The sequence below is a fragment of the Tursiops truncatus genome, chromosome X, assembly GCF_011762595.2.
Source record: "Tursiops truncatus isolate mTurTru1 chromosome X, mTurTru1.mat.Y, whole genome shotgun sequence".
NCBI classification, from domain to species: domain Eukaryota; kingdom Metazoa; phylum Chordata; class Mammalia; order Artiodactyla; family Delphinidae; genus Tursiops; species Tursiops truncatus.
This window is the reverse complement of record NC_047055.1, coordinates 97,800,251-97,820,868: the sequence shown is the minus strand read 5'-3', so window position 1 is coordinate 97,820,868 and position 20,618 is coordinate 97,800,251. Positions and strand designations below refer to the sequence as shown.

The following is a 20,618-nucleotide window of genomic DNA, read 5'->3' as shown; positions in this document are numbered from 1 at the left end:
TTCAAGATCATAATAAGCTTTGATGGGTTCAGAGATACATATAACTAGTGTTGTGCTATATTCATAAATTCTATGCTAACATCCTGAAAATTTTTTTAATAAAATGAAGAGCTAAATAATATAAAGGGAATACTTTCAGCTCCAGTCAAATGTATTGCCTACTGGGCAAAACAGTTGAGTTTTCATTTTTGTTTTTATTTAACATGAACTGGTCAATTCCTTCTCTTGTTATAGAAATTTTTGGAAATAGTTTGTTCTCATAATAGTTATAGAAACATAAAATATCAGTGCACTTATTACTAGTTATAGAGTTCTTAAAATATGGCTATTACAATGGAGGAACTACATTTTTTATTTCATGTAATTGTACTTAATCTAAGCTTTCATTTAAATTGTCACACATGGCCAGTGGCTACCATGTAAGGACGCACAACTCTATACACTGACCCAGGAGACATGCGAGTGGCCCACAAGGAAAGGAGGGGCTTGAGTAACTTAGAGTAAACAAGCCAGTCCAGCCACAATACCAAATACAACTGCAGTTGTCCACCAGTCCTTTTGATTGTACCCAAACCTGATGTAGCGTAGGAAACGAAAGGTTACAACGAGAAATAAATCAAGTCCTTTATTGCTGATGTGTCATTTTCCTGCTACACAGGTCAACCAAGAGAGCACCCACTGGCTATTTACACTTCCACAAGAAAACAACAGACAACTTATAGCTAGCTATAAATATAATGAAGGACATCTGAAACGACTAGAAACCAGATAATCAATTTGCCTCACTGGCACAAATTTAGTGAGCAAATTCTCACAGGGTGTGCTGTCTCTGCAGGATTTTTTATGTTCTTCTCACTGTCTGGCTGAATTACACTCTTATACATGAAGTAAATCTCCCTCTAGATGCACAACAAAAAATGGAATGATTTAGAATTTTGAGTAAAAGTGTGACACTTGCCATACAAAGTATTATAAACAAACGCATTGCGTTTCTTTATTTTGTTTTTACATCTCATGTACACTTTATCCAGATATCCCAATGGTAACATTTTGGGGTGGGGTAGGGAATTCCATAAAACTTTTACTTATTTGCATTTATTTAAAATTCTATTTTGTTTAAATTTTCTTTAAAATTTAAATTTTGTGTTAAGAGATTTGTAGAGTCACATGCAATTGTAAGAAATAATACAGAGATGTCTGTGTAATATTTTCCTAGTTTTCCTCAATGGTAACATTTTGCAACACTATAATATCATGACCAGCATGTTGACATTGATATAAGGCATTGATATTATTCAGATTGCCAGTTTTACCCATATTCATTTGTGTGTGTATGTGTGTGTATGTGTGTGTAAGTGTATTCAGTTCTGTATAATTCTATCACCTGTGTAGGTTCATGTATCTACCGCTACAGTCAAGATATTGAACAGTTCCAACACCACAAGGATCCCTCCTTTTGCCCTTTTAGAACCACACCCAGCTCTCTTCTGCCTTATCCCATACCTAACCACTGATATGCCCTGTATTTCTGTTATCACTTTAAACATGTTATGTAAAGGTTACATATACTATGTAACCTTTTGGAATGGATTTATTTCACTTACCATAATCCTCTGAAGATTTTTCCCAAGTTGTTGTGTGTATCAATAGTTTGTTTCTTTTCACTGTTGAGTAGTAGTCCACAGTATGGATATATCAGAGTTTATTTGCCTGTTGAAGGCATCTGGACTGTTTCTAACTGTTACGAATAATGCTAGTATGAACATTCAGTTATTGTGTGAGCCTAAGTTTGCATTTCTCTAGGATGAATGCCTATGAATGCAATTTGTTGGTCATATGGTAGTTACATGTTTAGTTTAATAAGAAAATGCCAGACTGTTCTCTAGAGTGGCTGTACTCTTTTATATTCCCACCAGAAATTTATGAATGATTCAGTTGCTCTATTCTCACCAGCATTTTGTGTTGTCATTTTTTATTTTAGAAGGTGATGATTTAGTAATCTCATCAACCAGCTCACCAGCACATACATATGCCATTTTCCTGATATAGTTATATTGTAATTTCGTTTGGATCAATATTCTTCTTTTATATTATTATATCTCAATAAAAAATAATCATTTTTAAGTAATATTTTCATTTTCATACTAAGCTTTTCATTTTTCCAAGTAATTAATGTTATTTTTATGTTTTTAGTTTGCTTCTATGTGTTTTTCACTAATGTATTCCTCCCAAACCTCCCCTAGTTGTTTAAATAATTTCTCAATACATTAAAACTCATCAAGCATTCTATTCATTCACTCTTCTTGGAGACATCTGTTCTGTTGCCCTCTGACCTTCAATCTTCACTGGATGCTTGCTAGGTTTGTTGCATATCTGTCATCTCCCTGAGGTTTTCTATCACCACTCTCTTAAGTTGGACACCTTATTTCCTGAATACTATTTTTGTTTTCCTTGGCCTCGTTTGAGTAGAACATAATCTCTTAGTTGGTTTCCTGGGAAAAGGGCCTGTGAGGTAAAGTTAACGCCTTGATTGACAGAAAATATTATCAGTTTACCCACACATTTAATCAGTAGTTTAATTTCGTATATAATTATCTCTTAAATCTTGAAGCTGTTGCTGCAGCATTTTCTAGTATTCAATATTCTGCTGAAGAAGACCAAAGCCATTTTGATTTCTTGTTCTTTGCATGTATACTTTCCCCCCTACCACCCACTTCGGAAACTCTTGGTATTTTCTCTTTACTTCTTTTCTTTGAAATTTCCACAGTTTTACCTAGTCATAGATGTGTTTGGATCCATGGTGTTGAGAAATAATGAGACCTTTCAATCAGGAAAATCATATCCCTAAATTCCATAAAATTGTCTTGAATATGCCTTTGATTATGGCCTTTTTTGTTTTGTTTTTCCCTTCTTGGAACACCTACTATGTGGCCATTGGACATATGGATGTCTTCTAATCTTATTGTGTTTTTCTGCCCATTTTTTCCATCCCTTAGGCTTTTGAAAGTATCTTCTAGGTTAAAGATTAGCAAACTGCGGTCCATGGGTTAGCCACCCATTTTTCTAAGTAAAGTTTTATGGGAACCCAGCCACATCCATTCTGTTATAACTGCAGAGTTGAGCTGCAACAGAGACAATATGCCTTGCAGGCCTAAAATATGTAATATCTGGTTATTTAATACAAAGTTTATTGACATCTCTTCTAAGAGATTTTTTTTTCTATTTTGTCTTCCAGATATTCTATCGAATTTCTCATATTATGTTCATATTTTCAACTTCCATTAATTCTATTTATAGCATCCTGTTCTTAAGTCATGGCTATAATATTCTCTATTATCTTTCTGAAGATATAAATAATCTCTTCTCTGTTCTTAAGATTTTATCATCCAGTATGGTCTCTCTTTCCTTTAAGTTGTTTATGCCTTATGTCTTTGGTCTCTGTAATGTTAGCACTTTTAAAATGATTATAGGAGAGCCTTGACTACTTGCTCATATTTAAGAGTGAGGCACTAAAATGCTGAAATTTCTGTACACATAGATGAATTTTGTAAATTGTGAGCTTTCCAGAATGGCAGTCTAGTAAGAGTGTTTTCTTAGGGAAATGCTGTACTCAAAGGCAATGCCCAATGGCAGTATTTCCCCTTGGAATAGTCAGATACCTTCCAGCTTTTATAAGCTTGCTGCCATGATATCCAAATGAGGTAAGAGGACTGAGAGCTTTTAACACTCTTTTTAGTACAGTACTCTGCCCTCAGCAATGCCTGGTGCCCCTCAGTTGGGAAGTCTCTGTTTTATACTGCTCTGGAAATAAATATTCAATCTTATGCCTGAATACGGGTCAGGGTCAGGAGATCTAAATCTTGTAAATCTCTAGATTTAGACAAATCAATAGATCATACTTTGTTGGCCTGTTTTATTTTACCAAATTTTTTGTTAAATATTTTTTCTCCCATATTAACATTTTTCAAAGTATTTTATCCAGGTTTTAAGCTTATAGTATGTTAAACCTGAATGATGCTACCACTACCCTCCTAAACCAGGACACATTCAATTCCAAGTATCAGAAAATTCAATGCAAGCAAAATTAAACAAAGGGCACTACTGACCAGCTATAATATAGCCCTATTTTTATACATAATCCATGTATCAAAGAAGAAATCAAAAGAGAAATTAGAAAGTATTTTGACGTTAATAAAAAAAATGTATTATACTTGTGTGATGCAGCTAAAGCCCTATTTAGTGGGAAACTTATTAAATTCCTATATTAGAAAAGAAAAAAAATGTCTCAAATCAATGTCTTCAGCTTCCACTTTAAGAAACTAGAAAAAGAAAAGCTAATGAATCATAAAGTAAGCAGAAGAAACGAAATAATATCAGAACAGAAATCAATGAAATTTAAAACAGAAAAATATTAGAGAAAACCAGTGAAACTAAAAGCTGGTTATTTGAGATGCTTAACAAAAATGATAAATTTGTATCCAGGCCGATCAGAAAAATAGAAAAGACACAAATTTCCAATGTCAAGAATGAGAAAGGTGGCATCACTACAAACTCTACAGATATTAAAATGATAAGGAGTTATTATAAACAACTTTATGCTAATAAACTCAATAACTTATATGATTCTATAAGTTCCTGAAAGACAGAAACTACCAAAGCTCACACAAGAAAAATATAACCCGAATAACCCTATATCTAGGGTTATTTGTAGTTATGGAATTTGTAGTTAAAAAGCTTCCCACAATGAAAATCCCGGGTTAACATCAGTTCCCTGGTGAATTCTCAAACATTTAAAGAAGAAATAAAACCAATATCAATAATACCAATTATGCAAGAACTCTTTCCACAAATTGAAGAGGAGGGAATTCTTCTCAACTCATTCTATGAGGTCAGCATTAATCTGTTACCGAAAACTAGAGAAAGATACCATAAGAAAGAAAATTATAGGCCTATATCTCTTAATGAACTTACTTATTCATTCTTTAGCTTTCAGGAAAACATTAATCATCTCTTTAGGGCAGCCTTTGTGATTTCTTTGACTAGTTAAATCTCCTTAATTTATCGTCTTGTAGCAACACATACCTCTTCTTCATTAGACTTATATCAAATGTATTTATTTTATGATAATATATAATTAGAATCTTTCTCTCACACTAGACTGTAAAGTTTTATTAGGGTGAGAATGTTCCTAGCCTGCTTCTGAACATTTTTTTCACAACTGTTTAGCAGAGTATCAGGCACATAGAAAGTGTTCAGTAACATTAAATATATATTTTTGAATTAATGAATGACAAGTTGTTGATGACATGCTATTGCCATCTATTATGCATAGTGGTGATCTAGGGATGTGTGTAGAATGGGATGAAGGTAGTGAATGAGCTAGGGACATAACTGGTTGGTTACCATTTTATTAATTGGGTAATTAAATTTAATATATTGAGTGCCTGGGATTTCTTTGGTGGTATTGATTGCATATGTTTTCTGATATAAGTAACAGAAATCCATACTAACAGGGTCTTAAACAAGTGTGGGTTTTCTCAAGGAACATGAACTCTGGAGTAGGCCATGCTGGCATTGATTCATCTGCTAAACTATCCCATCAAAGATTCATGCAATTTCTATCTTTCTGCTTTCCCATACTTAGTGTATTCATCTTTTTTCGTTATGCTTGTTGACTCATGGCTGAAAGACGGCTATTGCATCTTCAGCCACTGTACCCCATCTTAAGGCAGGAAGGATGAGGAAGAGTGACACCAGTCAAATTTGACCCTTTCATAAGCAAAACTTTCCCAGAGGCCTCTATATTTCTTCCAGATTTACTCTTTTTTTTTTTTTTTTTTTTTTTGTGGTACGCGGGCCTCTCACTGTTGTGGCCTCTCCCGTTGCGGAGCACAGGCTCCGGATGCGCAGGCTTAGCGGCCGTGGCTCACGGGCCCAGCCGCTCCGTGGCATGTGGGATCTTCCCAGACCGGGGCACGAACCCGTGTCCCCTGCATCGGCGGGCGGACTCTCAACCACTGCGCCACCAGGGAAGCCCCCAGATTTACTCTTAAATGGTATTAACTCAAACTGGTCTCAAAGGTCAAGCCTAGATGCAAGGTAGACTGGAGAATTGATGATCTAAAGAATATGTTTGTCATAGTTGCACAGTCTATGACCAATCGTCATTCATTTACTAGGGCTTGGGAACTTTATCCCCAAGCAACTCTTCATCTAATTCTTTTTTTTTTTAAGCAAATAAAAATTTAACAATGAAGAAGTTTGTTATCAATTAATAACTGTTGGGTAAGCAAATAACAATGTTGGCTACTTTTGCTCAGGTACTGAGTAGGGCTAAATTCCAGGGGCTTTCATAACTTTCACCTGGTTGGGTCATGGTAAGCGCAGACAAATATTTTATTCAAAAGTGGTTAGAGAAGGGAAGATAAATTCTTAACCTGGATTTGTGTGTATAAAATAAATGGCTTAAGTTACTCATGTTAATAAGTATAAAACATAATAAGTAATAATAACATATTACTACAATATGTTATCTTAACAAGCATCAAGTAAGCCTATTGTATATCATAAATAGTGGTCAAAAATTACATGTATTACATTTTATGACCTCTGTCCAACACAGTAAGACATGACATGCATAACATGTAATTCAAGGCAGGAAAATGTAGAAAAAGGTCAGTAAGATTTGAGTACTATTTCTGACCATAGTTTGGTGGGCTTGAGCTTTAATATATTAAAACCTTAAAATATCTAAGTAGGAACAAAGGCTGTTATAATCATGTTAAGTGATCAAGGGTAGTATTTTATATGTATGTATGTATGTGTATATATATATATATATATATATTTTTTTTTTTTTTTTTTTTTTTTTTTTTTGCGGTACGCGGGCCTCTCACTGCTGTGGCCTCTCCCGTGGCGGAGCACAGGCTCCGGACGCGCAGGCTCAGCGGCCATGGCTCACGGGCCCAGCCGCTCTGCAGCATGTGAGATCTTCCCCGACCGGGGCACGAACCCGTGTCCCCTGCATCGGCAGGCAGACTCTCAACCACTGCCCCTCCAGGGAAGCCCTATAATATATATTTTAATGCATAAGAATATGTCTTAAGACTATGTATTGATATATGTATTGAGAATATACTTAAAAACATATTATGAATGCATATTATAGTGTATATATTTATAATGTATAAGAATATATTGATCTCTCCAACTGGTCTTATTCATCGGATAAGTGGCTAGCTACCTACATAGCATGATTTATGAGATTTTAATAGGATGCTCCTTCTCTACTCTGACATAGTGGTTGTCCTATGGTAGGCGGCATAATGTAGTGATTATGGAGAACAAAGTCTAGAGCCATACCATCCAGCTACCAATCCTGGCTTTGCTACTTAATAGCAGTGTGACCTGGAGCAATGTATTTAACCTCTTTGTGCTTCAGTTTCCTCTTCTGTAATATAGGGATAATAACAGTACTTCTATGGGGTTTTATGGAAGAGTAAAATAACTATTTTTTCATAAAGTACTTAAATAAATGTCTGATGCACAGTAGGTACCATATAAATATTTGTTAAAAGAAATAAAATTTAAAATTTCATTAAATAATTGGTGGCAATATTAAGGTATACAGTCAGTTATTGGGACCTCCTGGTTGTGTGCTTATCTCATTACCCACCTACAAATTGGGGTCAAATTCCAATTGAAAAAGTTGGCTTTCATAGGGTGCTAGCCTTAGAAAGAGACAGTATTTATTTCTCATTTATGTAGATTGCATTTGGACTATATTAGTGACTTGCCAAGAACACTAATTTCCTCAACTGATTGCGTTCATCTGCAACATCTCATTAAATAAGAATTAAAAGAATGTAGTGAACTCTCTTCCATGTCCTCCCAATACAACGGACATTTAAGTGGAATAACTCTTTCAGTCCACTGAAATCAAACTTATTAAAATGTTGTGGATAATCACCTTACTTATTCCCTAGATGTGAATTTAGGGTCTGAGAGGACCCCGGTTCTATAGGCCTTTAAGTTTATGTCTATGGCTGAAAAATTCCATAAGGGGACAGAGGAGGTGAAGGGAGGGCGATCTGGGAATCTCAGGAGAATCATTAGCTAAAGACATATGACATGACATATATACTCTTTTTAAAGGATAACGAAACCAATGAAAATTTATATCAAAATTATCTTAGTGCATGTGCATGCATTCACACACACACCCCAAAAAGAACCCAGTTCCCAGAACATAGCCACTTGTTGAATGTGGAGTAAGAACCTAAGCTAAGACAATTTCCTGTAAAAGTATCTCTTCTCCAGCTTTTTTTCAGAATTGACAAGTATACTGCCTCCTATGCTCCCAAACAATGTCTTACTTTCTTTTCCTAAGGTCTTGCTTCCATTCCTCTTATCAAGGTTGAGTATAACTCCAAGAGAGAACAGCTGGTGTGTACTGTACCTACTCTGAAGACCTGAAGGAGGAACATTGCCATAGGTGATATTTGGAATATTTAACTGTGGTACAGAAAGTTTACCAATCAATCAGAATGGATGCCAGTTGTAATGAACCCCCTATGGGTACGTGAAGACTGAAGTTTAGTTCCAGATAAATTAATTCCCAGCAGCACAAAGGAGATCCAGGCTGTGTTTTTAACTAGACTCTACTGAAACCTTATTGTTAGTGGAGATTGCTTTCCTGATTTCTTAAAAGAAGCCACTTTTAGGGCCCCAAGAACTGGTCTTGTTCTTAAGCTTCAGCCTCATTCCCTCAGGTCTTCACACAGGGTGCTGGCTCCGCTGTCACACATGGGATTCTCCAGGAAGCCTCACCCATGTGGGAGGCCAGGTGTATCTGTTCTTTGGCCCTACAGAAAGATGTAAATTCTTCCCTCTCTGCTGTCAGAACTCACCTCCTCCTCTATACTAGGATTATAAATGTTTAAGTACATCTCACTCTTCAGTGGGATGTGGCTTGGCCCATTCATGGGTTGACCAGGTCAGTCACAATGATCAACAACGCATTTCCAAAAATCTGGCTTATTCAGCTTTAAATGAAACCATGTGCGGAACATCCACAGTTCAGAACATGATGTCCTGTGGCAAATGAAGTGAAGTAACTTGTCAGAAGATTCCCTTCATCATGAAGAGAGAGAACATGAAGTCTGATAATATCAAATTGCTATTAATGTGTCTAAACTCTTCCTTTCAATTTCTGTACTTATCATGGACCAGGAACAAAATGTTCATGGACTGAGGCCCTTCCATGGACCATACTTTGAAATGCACTACTCAAATATCTTTATCTCTAATCAAATAGTTGGATAAGAGCACACACACACACATACAAGTTTCCCAATAATGAACAATTTTTCAGGTAAAGGACTGATTATAGGGGAAAAATTCCATTTTAGGAGGGGCAGATCCACCTAATTCCCATCACTAAATAAAGAAATTAACATCTCAGTTTGAAGAAGGATTATTTCACTGGTTCAGAAATTCCCTGCAAAGAGGCTTTCCAATCTATTTTCATATTGTGGCACACATAGAAAGTACTATCTGTAAGTCACTTTGAGATGTGATACCCTGAATAAAAGCATTCTTGTCAGTGGGTAATTCGACTCCCTCTCCTCTCCCCTCTTCTCTTTCTCTTTGTGTGTGTACATATGGACATGCAACACATACACACACACATATGTTTCTGTGGAACACTGGAGATTGAGTGAGAACTAAATTTTAAAGCTTCTGAACCCAGAAACATTTCTCTTTCTCTTTTTCTCTTTTTCCAGCAGCTTTTCTCTTATCAGAAATTTTAAAATTATTTTACTTAACATGTATCATAGGATCCCTTCACATTACATCAAGAAAGTCTTGCTATCATAATTTCTTTTTTTATTTTATTAATATAAAAGAAATGTCTGTCATTTGTGAAAACTGCATGTAAATCTGGTAGCAAGAGAGATTATTGAAGGTTAAGCTAAAAAAGCAAGGGTGATAAGGAGGAGAAGGGGGAGTGGGAGGGTTGGGGAGATGAGGAAGGAGAGACAAAATAAGAAAACTTTCAAAAGCTCCTTCATGGGGGTGGGAGGACAGAGGAGAGAGTTTCTGCTATATGCTTACAGGGTTGAAAAAGGTAGTTTATACAACATTGACTTATATGATGGATACACTACAAGTTATATTTTCTCCAACTATTTAACAGGAACAGAACTTCCTTTTCTCACCCTCACCTCCCCATGCCTGCCCCAAAGTTGTAATTGCTGGAATTCCTGGCAGACTTTAGTCTCAAATGGTTCCTTTTATTTATACATATTTTTAATATTTATTTATTTGGCTGGGCTGGGTCTTAGTTGCAGCCTGCGGGATCTTTGTTGTGGCATATGGGATCCTTTAGTTGCGGCATGTGAACTCTTTTTTTTTTTTTAACATCTTTATTGGGGTATAATTGCTTTACAATGGTGTGTTAGTTTCTGCTTTATAACAAAGTGAATCAGTCATACATAAACATATGTTCCCATATCTCTTCCCTCTTGCGTCTCCCTCCCTCCCACCCTCCCTATCCCACCCCTCCAGGCTGTCACAAAGCACCAAGCCAATATCACTGTGCCATGCAGCTGCTTCCCACTAGCTATCTACCTTACTACGTTTGTTAGTGTGTATATGTCCATGACTCTCTCTCGCCCTGTCACAGCTCACCCTTCCCCCCTCCCCATACCCTCAAGTCCGTTCTCTAGGAGGTCTGCGTCTTTATTCCTGCCTTACCCCTAGGTTCTTCATGACATTTTTTTTTTCTTAAATTCCATATATATGTGTTAGCATACGGTATTTGTCTTTTCCTTTCTGACTTACTTCACTCTGTATGACAGACTCTAGGTCTATCCACCTCATTACAAATAGCTCAATTTCGTTTCTTTTTATGGCTGCGTAATATTCCATTGTATATATGTGCCACATCTTCTTTATCCATTCATCCGATGATGGGCACTTAGGTTGTTTCCATCTCCGGGCTATTGTAGATAGAGCTGCAATGAACATTTTGGTACATGACTCTTTTTGAATTTTGGTTTTCTCAGGGTATATGCCCAGTAGTGGGATTGCTGGGTCATATGGTAGTTCTATTTGTACTTTTTTAAGGACCCTCCATACTGTTCTCCATAGTGGCTGAACCAATTCACATTCCCACCAGCAGTGCAAGAGGGTTCCCTTTTCTCCACACCCTCTCCAGCATTTATTGTTTCTAGATTTTTTGATGATGGCCATTCTGACTGGTGTGAGATGATATCTCATTGTAGTTTTGATTTGCATTTCTCTAATGATTAATGATGTTGAGCATTCTTTCATGTGTTTGTTGGCAGTCTGTATATCTTTTTTGGAGAAATGTCTATTTAGGTCTTCTGCCCATTTTTGGATTGGGTTGTGTGTTTTTTTGTTATTGAGCTGCATGAGCTGCTTGTAAATTTTGGAGATTAATCCTTTGTCGGTTGCTTCATTTGCAAATATTTTCTCCCATTCTGAGGGTTGTCTTTTGGTCTTGTTTATGGTTTCCTTTGCTGTGCAAAAGCTTTGAAGTTTCATTAGGTCCCATTTGTTTATTTTTGTTTTTATTTCCATTTCTCTAGGAGGTGGGTCAGAAAGGATCTTGCTGTGATTTATGTCATAGAGTGTTCTGCCTATGTTTTCCTCTAAGAGTTTGATAGTTTCTGGCCTTACATTTAGGTCTTTAATCCATTTTGAGCTTATTTTTGTGTATGGTGTTAGGGAGCGATCTAATCTCATACTTTTACATGTAGCTGTCCAGTTTTCCCAGCACCACTTATTGAAGAGGCTGTCCTTTCTCCACTGTACATTCCTGCCTCCTTTATCAAAGATAAGGTGTCCATATGTGCGTGGGTTTATCTCTGGGCTTTCTATCCTGTTCCATTGATATATCTTTCTGTTTTTGTGCCAGTACCATACCGTCTTGATAACTGTAGCTTTGTAGTATAGTCTGAAGTCAGGGAGCCTGATTCCTCCAGTTCCTTTTTTCGTTCTCAAGATTGCTTTGGCTATTCGGGGTCTTTTGTGTTTCCATACAAATTGTGAAGTTTTTTGTTCTAGTTCTGTGAAAAATGCCAGTGGTAGTTTGATAGGGATTGCATTGAATCTATAGATTGCTTTGGGTAGTAGAGTCATTTGAAATTGTATCAAATTGATACAATTTCAATTTTCTTAAATTTACCAAGGCTTGATTTGTGACCCAGGATATGATCTATCCTGGAGAATGTTCCATGAGCACTTGAGAAAAATGTGTATTCTGTTGTTTTTGGATGGAGTGTCCTATAAATATCAATTAAGTCCATCTTGTTTAATGTATCATTTAAAGCTTGTGTTTCCTTATTTATTTTCATTTTGGATGATCTGTCCATGGGTGAAAGTGGGGTGTTTAAGTCCCCTACTATGAATGTGTTACTGTCGATTTCCCCTTTTATGGCTGTTAGTATTTGCCTTATGTATTGAGGTGCTCCTATGTTGGGTGCATAAATATTTACAATTGTTATATCTTCTTCTTGGATCGATCCCTTGATCATTATGTAGTGTCCTTCTTTGTCTCTTTTAATAGTCCTTATTTTAAAGTCTATTTTGTCTGATATGAGAATTGCTACTCCAGCTTTCTTTTGGTTTCCATTTGCATGGAATATCTTTTTCCATCCCCTTACTTTCAGTCTGTATGTGTCTCTAGGTCTGAAGTGGGTCTCTTGTAGACAGCATATATATGGGTCTTGTTTTTGTATCCATTCAGCTAATCTGTGTCTTTTGGTGGGAGCATTTAGTCCATTTACATTTAAGGTAATTATCGATATCTATGTTCCTATTCCCATTTTCTAAATTGTTTTGGGCTCATTATTATAGGTCTTTTCCTTCTCTTGTGTTTCTTGCGTAGAGAAGATCCTTTAGCATTTGTTGTAAAGCTGGTTTGGTGGTGCTGAACTCTCTCAGCTTTTGCTTGTCTGTAAAGGTTTTAATTTCTCCATCAAATCTGAATGAGATCCTTGCTGGGTAGAGTAGTCTTGGCTGCAGGTTTTTCTCCTTCATCACTTTCAGTATGTCCTGCCACTCCCTTCTGGCTTGTAGGGTTTCTGCTGAGAGATCAGCTGTTAACCTTATGGGGATTCCCTTGTGTGTTATTTGTTGTTTTTCCCTTGATGCTTTTAATATGTTTTCTTTGTATTTAATTTTTCTCAGTTTGATTAACATGTGTCTTGGCATATTTCTCCTTGTATTTATCCTGTATGGGACTCTCTGTGCTTCCTGGACTTGATTAACTATTTCCTTTCCCATATTAGGCTCATTTTCAACTATAATCTCTTCAAATATTTTCTCAGTCCCTTTCTTTTTCTCTTCTTCTTCTGGAACCCCTATAATTCGAATGTTGGTGCATTTAATGTTGTCTCAGAGGTCTCTGAGACTGTCCTCAGTTCTTTTCTTTCTTTTTTCTTTATTCTGCTCTGCAGTAGTTATTTCCACTATTTTATCTTCCAGGTCACTTGTCCATTCTTCTGCCTCAGTTATTCTGCTATTGATCCCATCTAGAGTACTTTTAATTTCATTTATTGTGTTGTTCATCGTTGCTTGTTTCATCTTTATTTCTTCTAGGTCCTTGTTGACTGTTTCTTGCATTTTGTCCATTCTGTTTCCAAGATTTCGGATCATCCTTACTATCATTATTCTGAATTCTTTTTCAGGTAGACTGGCTATTTCCTCTTCATTTGTTAGGTCTGGTGCATTTTTATCTTGCTCCTTTATCTGCTGTGTGTTTTTCTGTCTTCTCATTTTGCTTATCTTACTGTGTTTGGGGTCTCCTTTTTGCAGACTGCAAGATCATAGTTCCCGCTGTTTTTGATGTCTGTCTCCAGTGGCTAAGGTTGGTTCAGTGGGTTGTGTAGGCTTCCTGGTGGAGGGGACTAGTGCCTGTGTTGTGGTGGATGAGGCTGGATCTTGTCTCTCTAGTGGGCAGGTTCACGTCTGGTGGTGTGTTTGGGGGTGTCTGTGGCCTTATTATGATTTTAGGCAGCCTCTCTGCTAATGGGTGGGGTTGTGTTCCTGTTTTGCTAGTTGTTTGGCATAGGTTTTCCAGCACTGTGGCTTGCTGGTCGTTGAGTGAAGCTGGGTGCTGGTGTTAAGATGGAGGTCTCTGGGAGATTTTCACCGTTTGATATTATGTGGAGTTGGGAGGTCTCTTGTTGACCAGTGTCGTGAAGTTGGCTCTCCTACCTCAGAGGAAGAGCCCTGACTCCTGGCTGGAGCACCAAGAGCCTTTCATCCACATGGCTCAGAATAAAAGGGAGAAAAAGTAGAGGGAATTAGTAGAAGTATGAGGAAAGAAAGAAGGAAAGGAGGGAAGGAAGGAAGGAAGGAAGAAAGAAAGAAAGAAGCAAGGAAGGAAAGAAGGCAAGAAGGAAAGAAAGGGAGGGAGGGAGGGAGGAAGGAAGGAGGGAAAGAAGGAAAAAAGACAGAAAGAAAGAAGATACAGTAAAAATAAAATAAATTATAATAAAGTTATTGAATTAAAAAATTCTTATTTAGAAAAAAAAAGGGACAGATAGAACCTTAGGACAAATGTTGGAAGCAAAGCTATACAAACTCTTACACAGAAGCATGCACGTACACCCTCACTAAAAGAGGTAAAGGGGGAAAAATCATAAATCTTGCTGTCAGAGACCACCTCCTCAATTTGTGATGATTCGTTGTCTAAAGGAGGGAAGGAAGGAAGGAAAGAAAGAAAGAAAGAACGAAGGTAAAGTATAATAACGTTATTAAAATTAAAATTGATCATTAAGAAAAAAATTTTTTAAAAAAACCATGGACGGATAGAACCCTACGACAAATGGTGGAAGCAAGACTATACAGACAAGATCTCACACAGAAGCATACACATACACATTCACACAAAGAGGAAAAGGGAAAAAAAATCATAGATCGTGCTTCTGAAGTCCACTTCCTTAATTTGGGATGATTGGTTGTCTATTCAGGTATTCCACAGATGCAGGGTATATCAAGTTGATTGTGGAGCTTTAATCCGCTGCTTCTGAGGCTGCTGGGAGAGATTTCCCTTTCTCTTTTTTGTTCTCACAGCTCACAGGGGCTCAGCTTTGGATTTGGCCCTGCCTCTAAGTGTAGGTCGCTGGAGGGCGTCTGTTTTTTGCTCAGACAGGACGGGGTTAAAGGAGCCGCTGATTCGGGGGTTCTGGCGCACTCAGGCCGGTGGGGAGGGAGGGGCACGGAGTGCGGGGCAGGCCTGCGGCGGCAATGTCCTGCGTGACTTTGCACCAGCCTGAGGCCCGCCGTGAGTTCTCCCGGGGAAGTTGTCCCTGGATCTCGGGAACCTGGCAGTGGCGGGCTGCACAGGCTCCGGGGAAGAGGGGTGTGGATAGTGACCTGTGCTCGCACACAGGCCCCTTGGTGGCGGCAGCAGCAGCCTTAGCGTCTCCCGCCCGTCTCTGGGGTTCACGTTTTTAGCCGCGGTTCGCGCCCGTCTCTGGAGTTCCTTTAAGCAGCGGTCTTAAACCCCTCTCCTCACGCACCAGGAAACAAAGAGGGAAGAAAAAGTCTCTTGCCTCTTCGGCAGGTGCAGACTTTTCCCCTGACTCCCTCCCGGCTCGCCGTGGTGCACTAACCCCTTCAGGCTATGTTCAAGGTGCCAACCCCAATCCTCTCCCTGTGCTCCGTCCGAAACCGAAACCCGAGCCTCAGAGCCTCAGCTCGCAGCCCTGCCCGCCCCGGCAGGTGAGCAGACAAGCCTCTCGGGCTGGTGAGTGCCGGTAGGCACCGATCCTCTGTGCGGGAATCTCCCCGCTTTGCCCTCCGCACCCCTGTTGCTGTGCTCTCCTCCGCGGCTTCGAAGCTCCCCCGTCCGCCTCCCGCAGTCTCCGCCCGCGAAGGGGCTTCCCAGTGTGTGGAAACTTTTCCTCCTTCCCAGCTCCCTCCCACTGGTGCAGGTGCCGTCCCTATTCTTTTGTCTCTGTTTTTTCTTTTTTTTTTTTTTTTCTTTTGCCCTACCCAGGTACGTGGGGAGTTTCTTGCCTTTTGGGAGGTCTGACGTCTTCTGCCAGCCTTCAGTAGGTGTTCTGTAGGAGTTGCTCCACGTATAGATGTATTTCTGGTGTATCTGTGGGGAGGAAGGTGATCTCCGCGTCTTACTCTTCCGCCATCTTCAAGGTCCCCCCGGAATCATTCTTTATTGATTTTTGTGTGTACATGTTTTAACAATAGTGATGTGTTTATTTTGTAATAAAAGTGTACATCACAGGGACTATTAACTACTCTTTAAATCAAGAAGTACCTGATTACTCCAAACACTGTAAAATTCGGGGAAAAGTTTATTATTTCATTAACTCACTACATATTTATTGAACAATTGAATGTGTATCTGAAAATATTTTCTTTTAAAACTCAGGCTGGAAGCAGATCCCAGATGTGGGCAAACACTAGTTTATGGATGTCCAGGAGGCACTTGGATGGGTGGTTTTTATGCAGTCAGAAGAAAAATAATATAATTAGTTTTACTGTGGTTTTTATTTAGACCACAGGTCTTGACATTGGCAAGAGAATGGCCAGACAGGTTTACTAGTTAGAGGCCAAGGCCATGAGTTCAATATGTGTTGCAAGATCATGATATGCACTCCTGGTCCTTCACAGGCATAAAGGGAATTAGGGAAGGGATAGATTAGCAAAAAGTATATTAACTGTCTTGGAGGAAGAAAGAGAAAATAAAAACGGTGCTACGTAAAGGGCATTGTCATCATCACTATTGTAATTATTTAGGAAATGATTCTCTTAACACACAGCAGTGCTTGTTTTCCACCCCGTTTTCCAAGATCCTGCCTTGCCTATGTATTGAGTACCCACTATGTGCCATATGCAATGCTAATGCCACCTACTGTGGGTTGCTGTTAGAAAATTAAGACACAGTCTTTATCTTCAGTGTTTTGCTGACTTGTGTGGTCTTTGGTTCTGTCAGGCCAGTCTTGTAATCGTCCTCTTACCCCCATGGGTCAGACTTCCTTTTCTTTTGACCCATGTTTTCATTCCTTCCTCCTGCAAGAATCACCGCCTTCCAAATCCCACCTATCTTTTAGGGTCAAAGTGAGTTCTCATTTTCTGAAACAAGTCTTCTCTTATATTATCTCCAAATTATTTCTCCCCTACTGGATACTAATTGCATTTACAGACATTCATTATAGCTTGGACTTGAATCCAGATGGCTCCTGGTAACTGTTACTTTCACCTCAATGGTCAGTTCATAAGCTCCTAAGAGAAGGGGTGGTGCCTTACACACCTTTGCAGACCACTCAGAGTGCTGAGAAACTTGTGGTTTGGGCACATGCTGCTGAAGTACTAGTTGCCCTTCTTATTTAAAGGAAGACGGTCAAACCTGTTATGTGGACTTCCAGCACCCAAAGACCTATGTGGGGAATAATCTATTCCTTGTTTTCTTACTGTTTGGTGATGGATGGGGGTTGAGAGTTGGGCTGTGGTAGTTATGAGATGTCAGAATCATTGTTTGCTGGAAGTATGATGCTTTCAGACCAGTGGTATCAACACATCACTCCAGTTCTCTGTAGCTCTCATTGCTGGAAAGCCCTGCTTAGACTCAGTCTGACATTAAAAGCCCTGAATAATTAATTTCAACTTGACCTCCATTGTTACTCATGGAAGCTCTTTGCCCAGCAAGGCTAGCTTATTAGCTGCCTGCTGAGAGATTATTTTGCTTATTCTTTTCTCTGCGTGTGCCTGAGATATTCCCGCCTCCATAGGGAGCACCTTTCTTGCTTCTTCTCTACCTTTTACATCCATCCTCTAAGCCTGGGTTGAGTGTACTCCTTCTTAGCCCACAGTAATCATGTTCTCTCATGGATTTTCATGATACTTATGTCTGCATCACTCATATGACACTTGATTAGTCCCTGGCTTACATTATTTAATTTTCAAGGGGTATATAGTCTGCTTCTTTAAAGAGATTATATACTCAGGAGATTCTTTCTAGTTGTGGGGAAAGAGCTTAGTTTTAGAGTCAGACAGATGTGTGTTTTGAGTCCTCACTGACACAGTGACCTTAGGTATTAATTGCACCTACAGGTCCCAGTTTCTCATCTCTACACTGGGATCCTTAATATCAGCCTTACAGGGCTGTAGAAGTGTATTAAGTGAGCTAATAGACATCGAATGCTTTACCTACCAGACGTACTCAACACAAAGCAGTTCTTCTCTTCCCCCTTCAGATTTTTCCTGGAGTCTAGCAAATGTTTTTCAAGAACAAAAGTTCTTTTTCCTCATTGGTCTATTCCTTTTTATATTTCCTCCAAGTTATGAAGTCCAAGTCCTTATGCAGAAAGTATATAAAATGATGTATGTATTTATGATTGTATGTATGTGTGCATGTTTATATTGTGTATGTATTTAGACTGAGTAACATTTTTATTAGATTGCTCTTCCCTTTTTTTCTGTATTCTAGTACCTCATACTTCTAAAGGAGCCCACAAGCATTTACATATTTCTTGACTGACTGCATTTTCAGTTTCAGTTTGTGTACCATTAAAAGCATATCTGAAGCATCTAGAATCTGATAGGTATAGATATGGTCATTAAGTCTTTGCCTTTAGGGCAGGAATATTGCCTATGTCTTGATATATCTCTTGAAACAATGTATACTCCTAACTACAGTTGCTCATACTATTTTCTTATTAGGACTTAAGATGTATAATTTGATTTTTTTTTTCCTCCCACTGAAGTTCAAACTGATTTTGACCAATGTGGATTAAAGCACTTGCTTCTGGCCTTCAGACGACAGCTATGGTGGAATATCATCCTGATAAGAATGAAGACACCTTTGACCAACTTCTTATTTCAGTAGGAAATAAAACAATAGAGATCCCTCTAATTGGGTATGTGTTCTTCATATTTCATGCTAATATTTTGAGCACTCTTCAAACATTAAGGGTCATAGTAATATTTGGTATTTTCTATGACTAATAGGGCTTTTTGTATCTACAGTTTCCTTACAACTGAACTTAAAGAACAAATTTTTAGCAAATTGTAGTGTTCAAAACAAATGGAAGACTAGTTTTCCATTATTTTTTTATTAAAATCATTAAAAAATGTCCAACAATTGCATGTTTTCTTTTTTTCCCCTTGAACTCGCACCCTATTTTATTTCCACCATATTTTCTGTACCTTTTGATAGCAAGATTTATTAAAGAATGCTATTTTTGCTGTCTCTACAATCTTACTTTCCATTCTCACTCCAGCAAACTCCAGAGGGGCTGTTTTCCCCAGCTTTCCAGTGAAGTAGCTCTCGCATATTGCCAGTCTGTTGGTACCTCCTTTGCCTTTATCTTACTCCATTTCTCAGAAGCATTAGACACAATTAACCATTACTGCCTTCGTGGGCCACTTTATTCTCTTGATTTCCTTGCTACTACACCTCTTCAATGATTGTTCCTTCTTATCCTATGTTATTTTTTTTAATTGAAATACAATTGACATATAACATTGTGTAAGTTGAAGGTGTACATGTTGATGTGATACATTTATATATTGCAATATATTACTACCATAGGGTTGGCTAACACCAGTATCACATTACATAGTCATCATTTCTTTCCTGTGGTGGGAACAATTAAGATCTAGTCTGTTAGCAACTTTGAAGTTTATAATACATTTTTTTTTTTTATATAATACATTTTTGTTGCCTATGATCACTATGCTGTATGTTAGCTCTCTGGGACTTATTTATCTACTAGTTCCCAGTTTGTACCCTTAAACAGTATCTCTCCAATTCTCCTACCCTCCAGCCTCTGGTAACCACCCTTCTACTTTCTGTTTTTATGATGGATGTATTCCTAAATGAATTATTGTGAACCCATATTCACATTTTAATTTAATTTTAAATTATTGTCATATTTACTTCACAGAAATTTAAATAATGCAGATGTTTGGCTTCAAAAAATCAAAATGGTGTTTTTTTGAGATTGGCTGAAAAATATGGACTGATATAATGAATATAATACAGAACTAAGTAACTGGTTTGCAGATTAACCTTAATACAAATAATTTTTTTTTAATACAAATAATTTATTTGACCAGGACATTGTGCTTTTCATTTTATATTGAAATAAGTATAGTTCTGTTCATTATAAAATTACCCGTTAGAGCTGCTGTTAAAATTTTTGTTTTTTTTTCACATACATACATGCATGATCCTTCTTTTCCCCAGCAAAATATGATTCCATAGGTGTTATTCTTTTGTCTCTGTTTATCCGGCACCAGCAGAATTAATATTAGAATATTAATATTTAACATTAATATTGGTATTAGATATGTCTTTTTATAATTTCCCTTGCATTTTTTAATTTTCATAAACTAAATTTAGATGTGCAATTATTTGGGTTCTCAGTGTTGTTGAGAAGTTCTGCTTTCTCTCAACATCCCATTCTGCATAGGAATCAAACAGCTGACACATGTTAGGAAAGGAATAAGCTACTCCTTTGCATCATTGGAAGGTATTTATTTAGCTATCAGAGCATCCCCGAGTTTGGAGACCACTGGTACTTGGCATGAGTGTGTTGGTCATTCCCCTCTCCAGA

The 20,618-nt window shown here is 37.9% G+C and overlaps 1 protein-coding gene across 1 annotated transcript in view; it reads left to right on the top strand.

Annotated features, from left to right (window-relative positions):
- Positions 1-18,728: 18,728 nt before the first annotated feature.
- Positions 18,729-20,618, top strand: part of CFAP47 (cilia and flagella associated protein 47) — a 516,906-nt gene continuing 515,016 nt past the window's right edge. Inside the window, 2 exon segments of the mRNA XM_073798895.1 lie at positions 18,729-18,791; positions 18,793-18,917. Coding sequence (XP_073654996.1) covers positions 18,729-18,791; positions 18,793-18,917 — 188 coding nt within the window.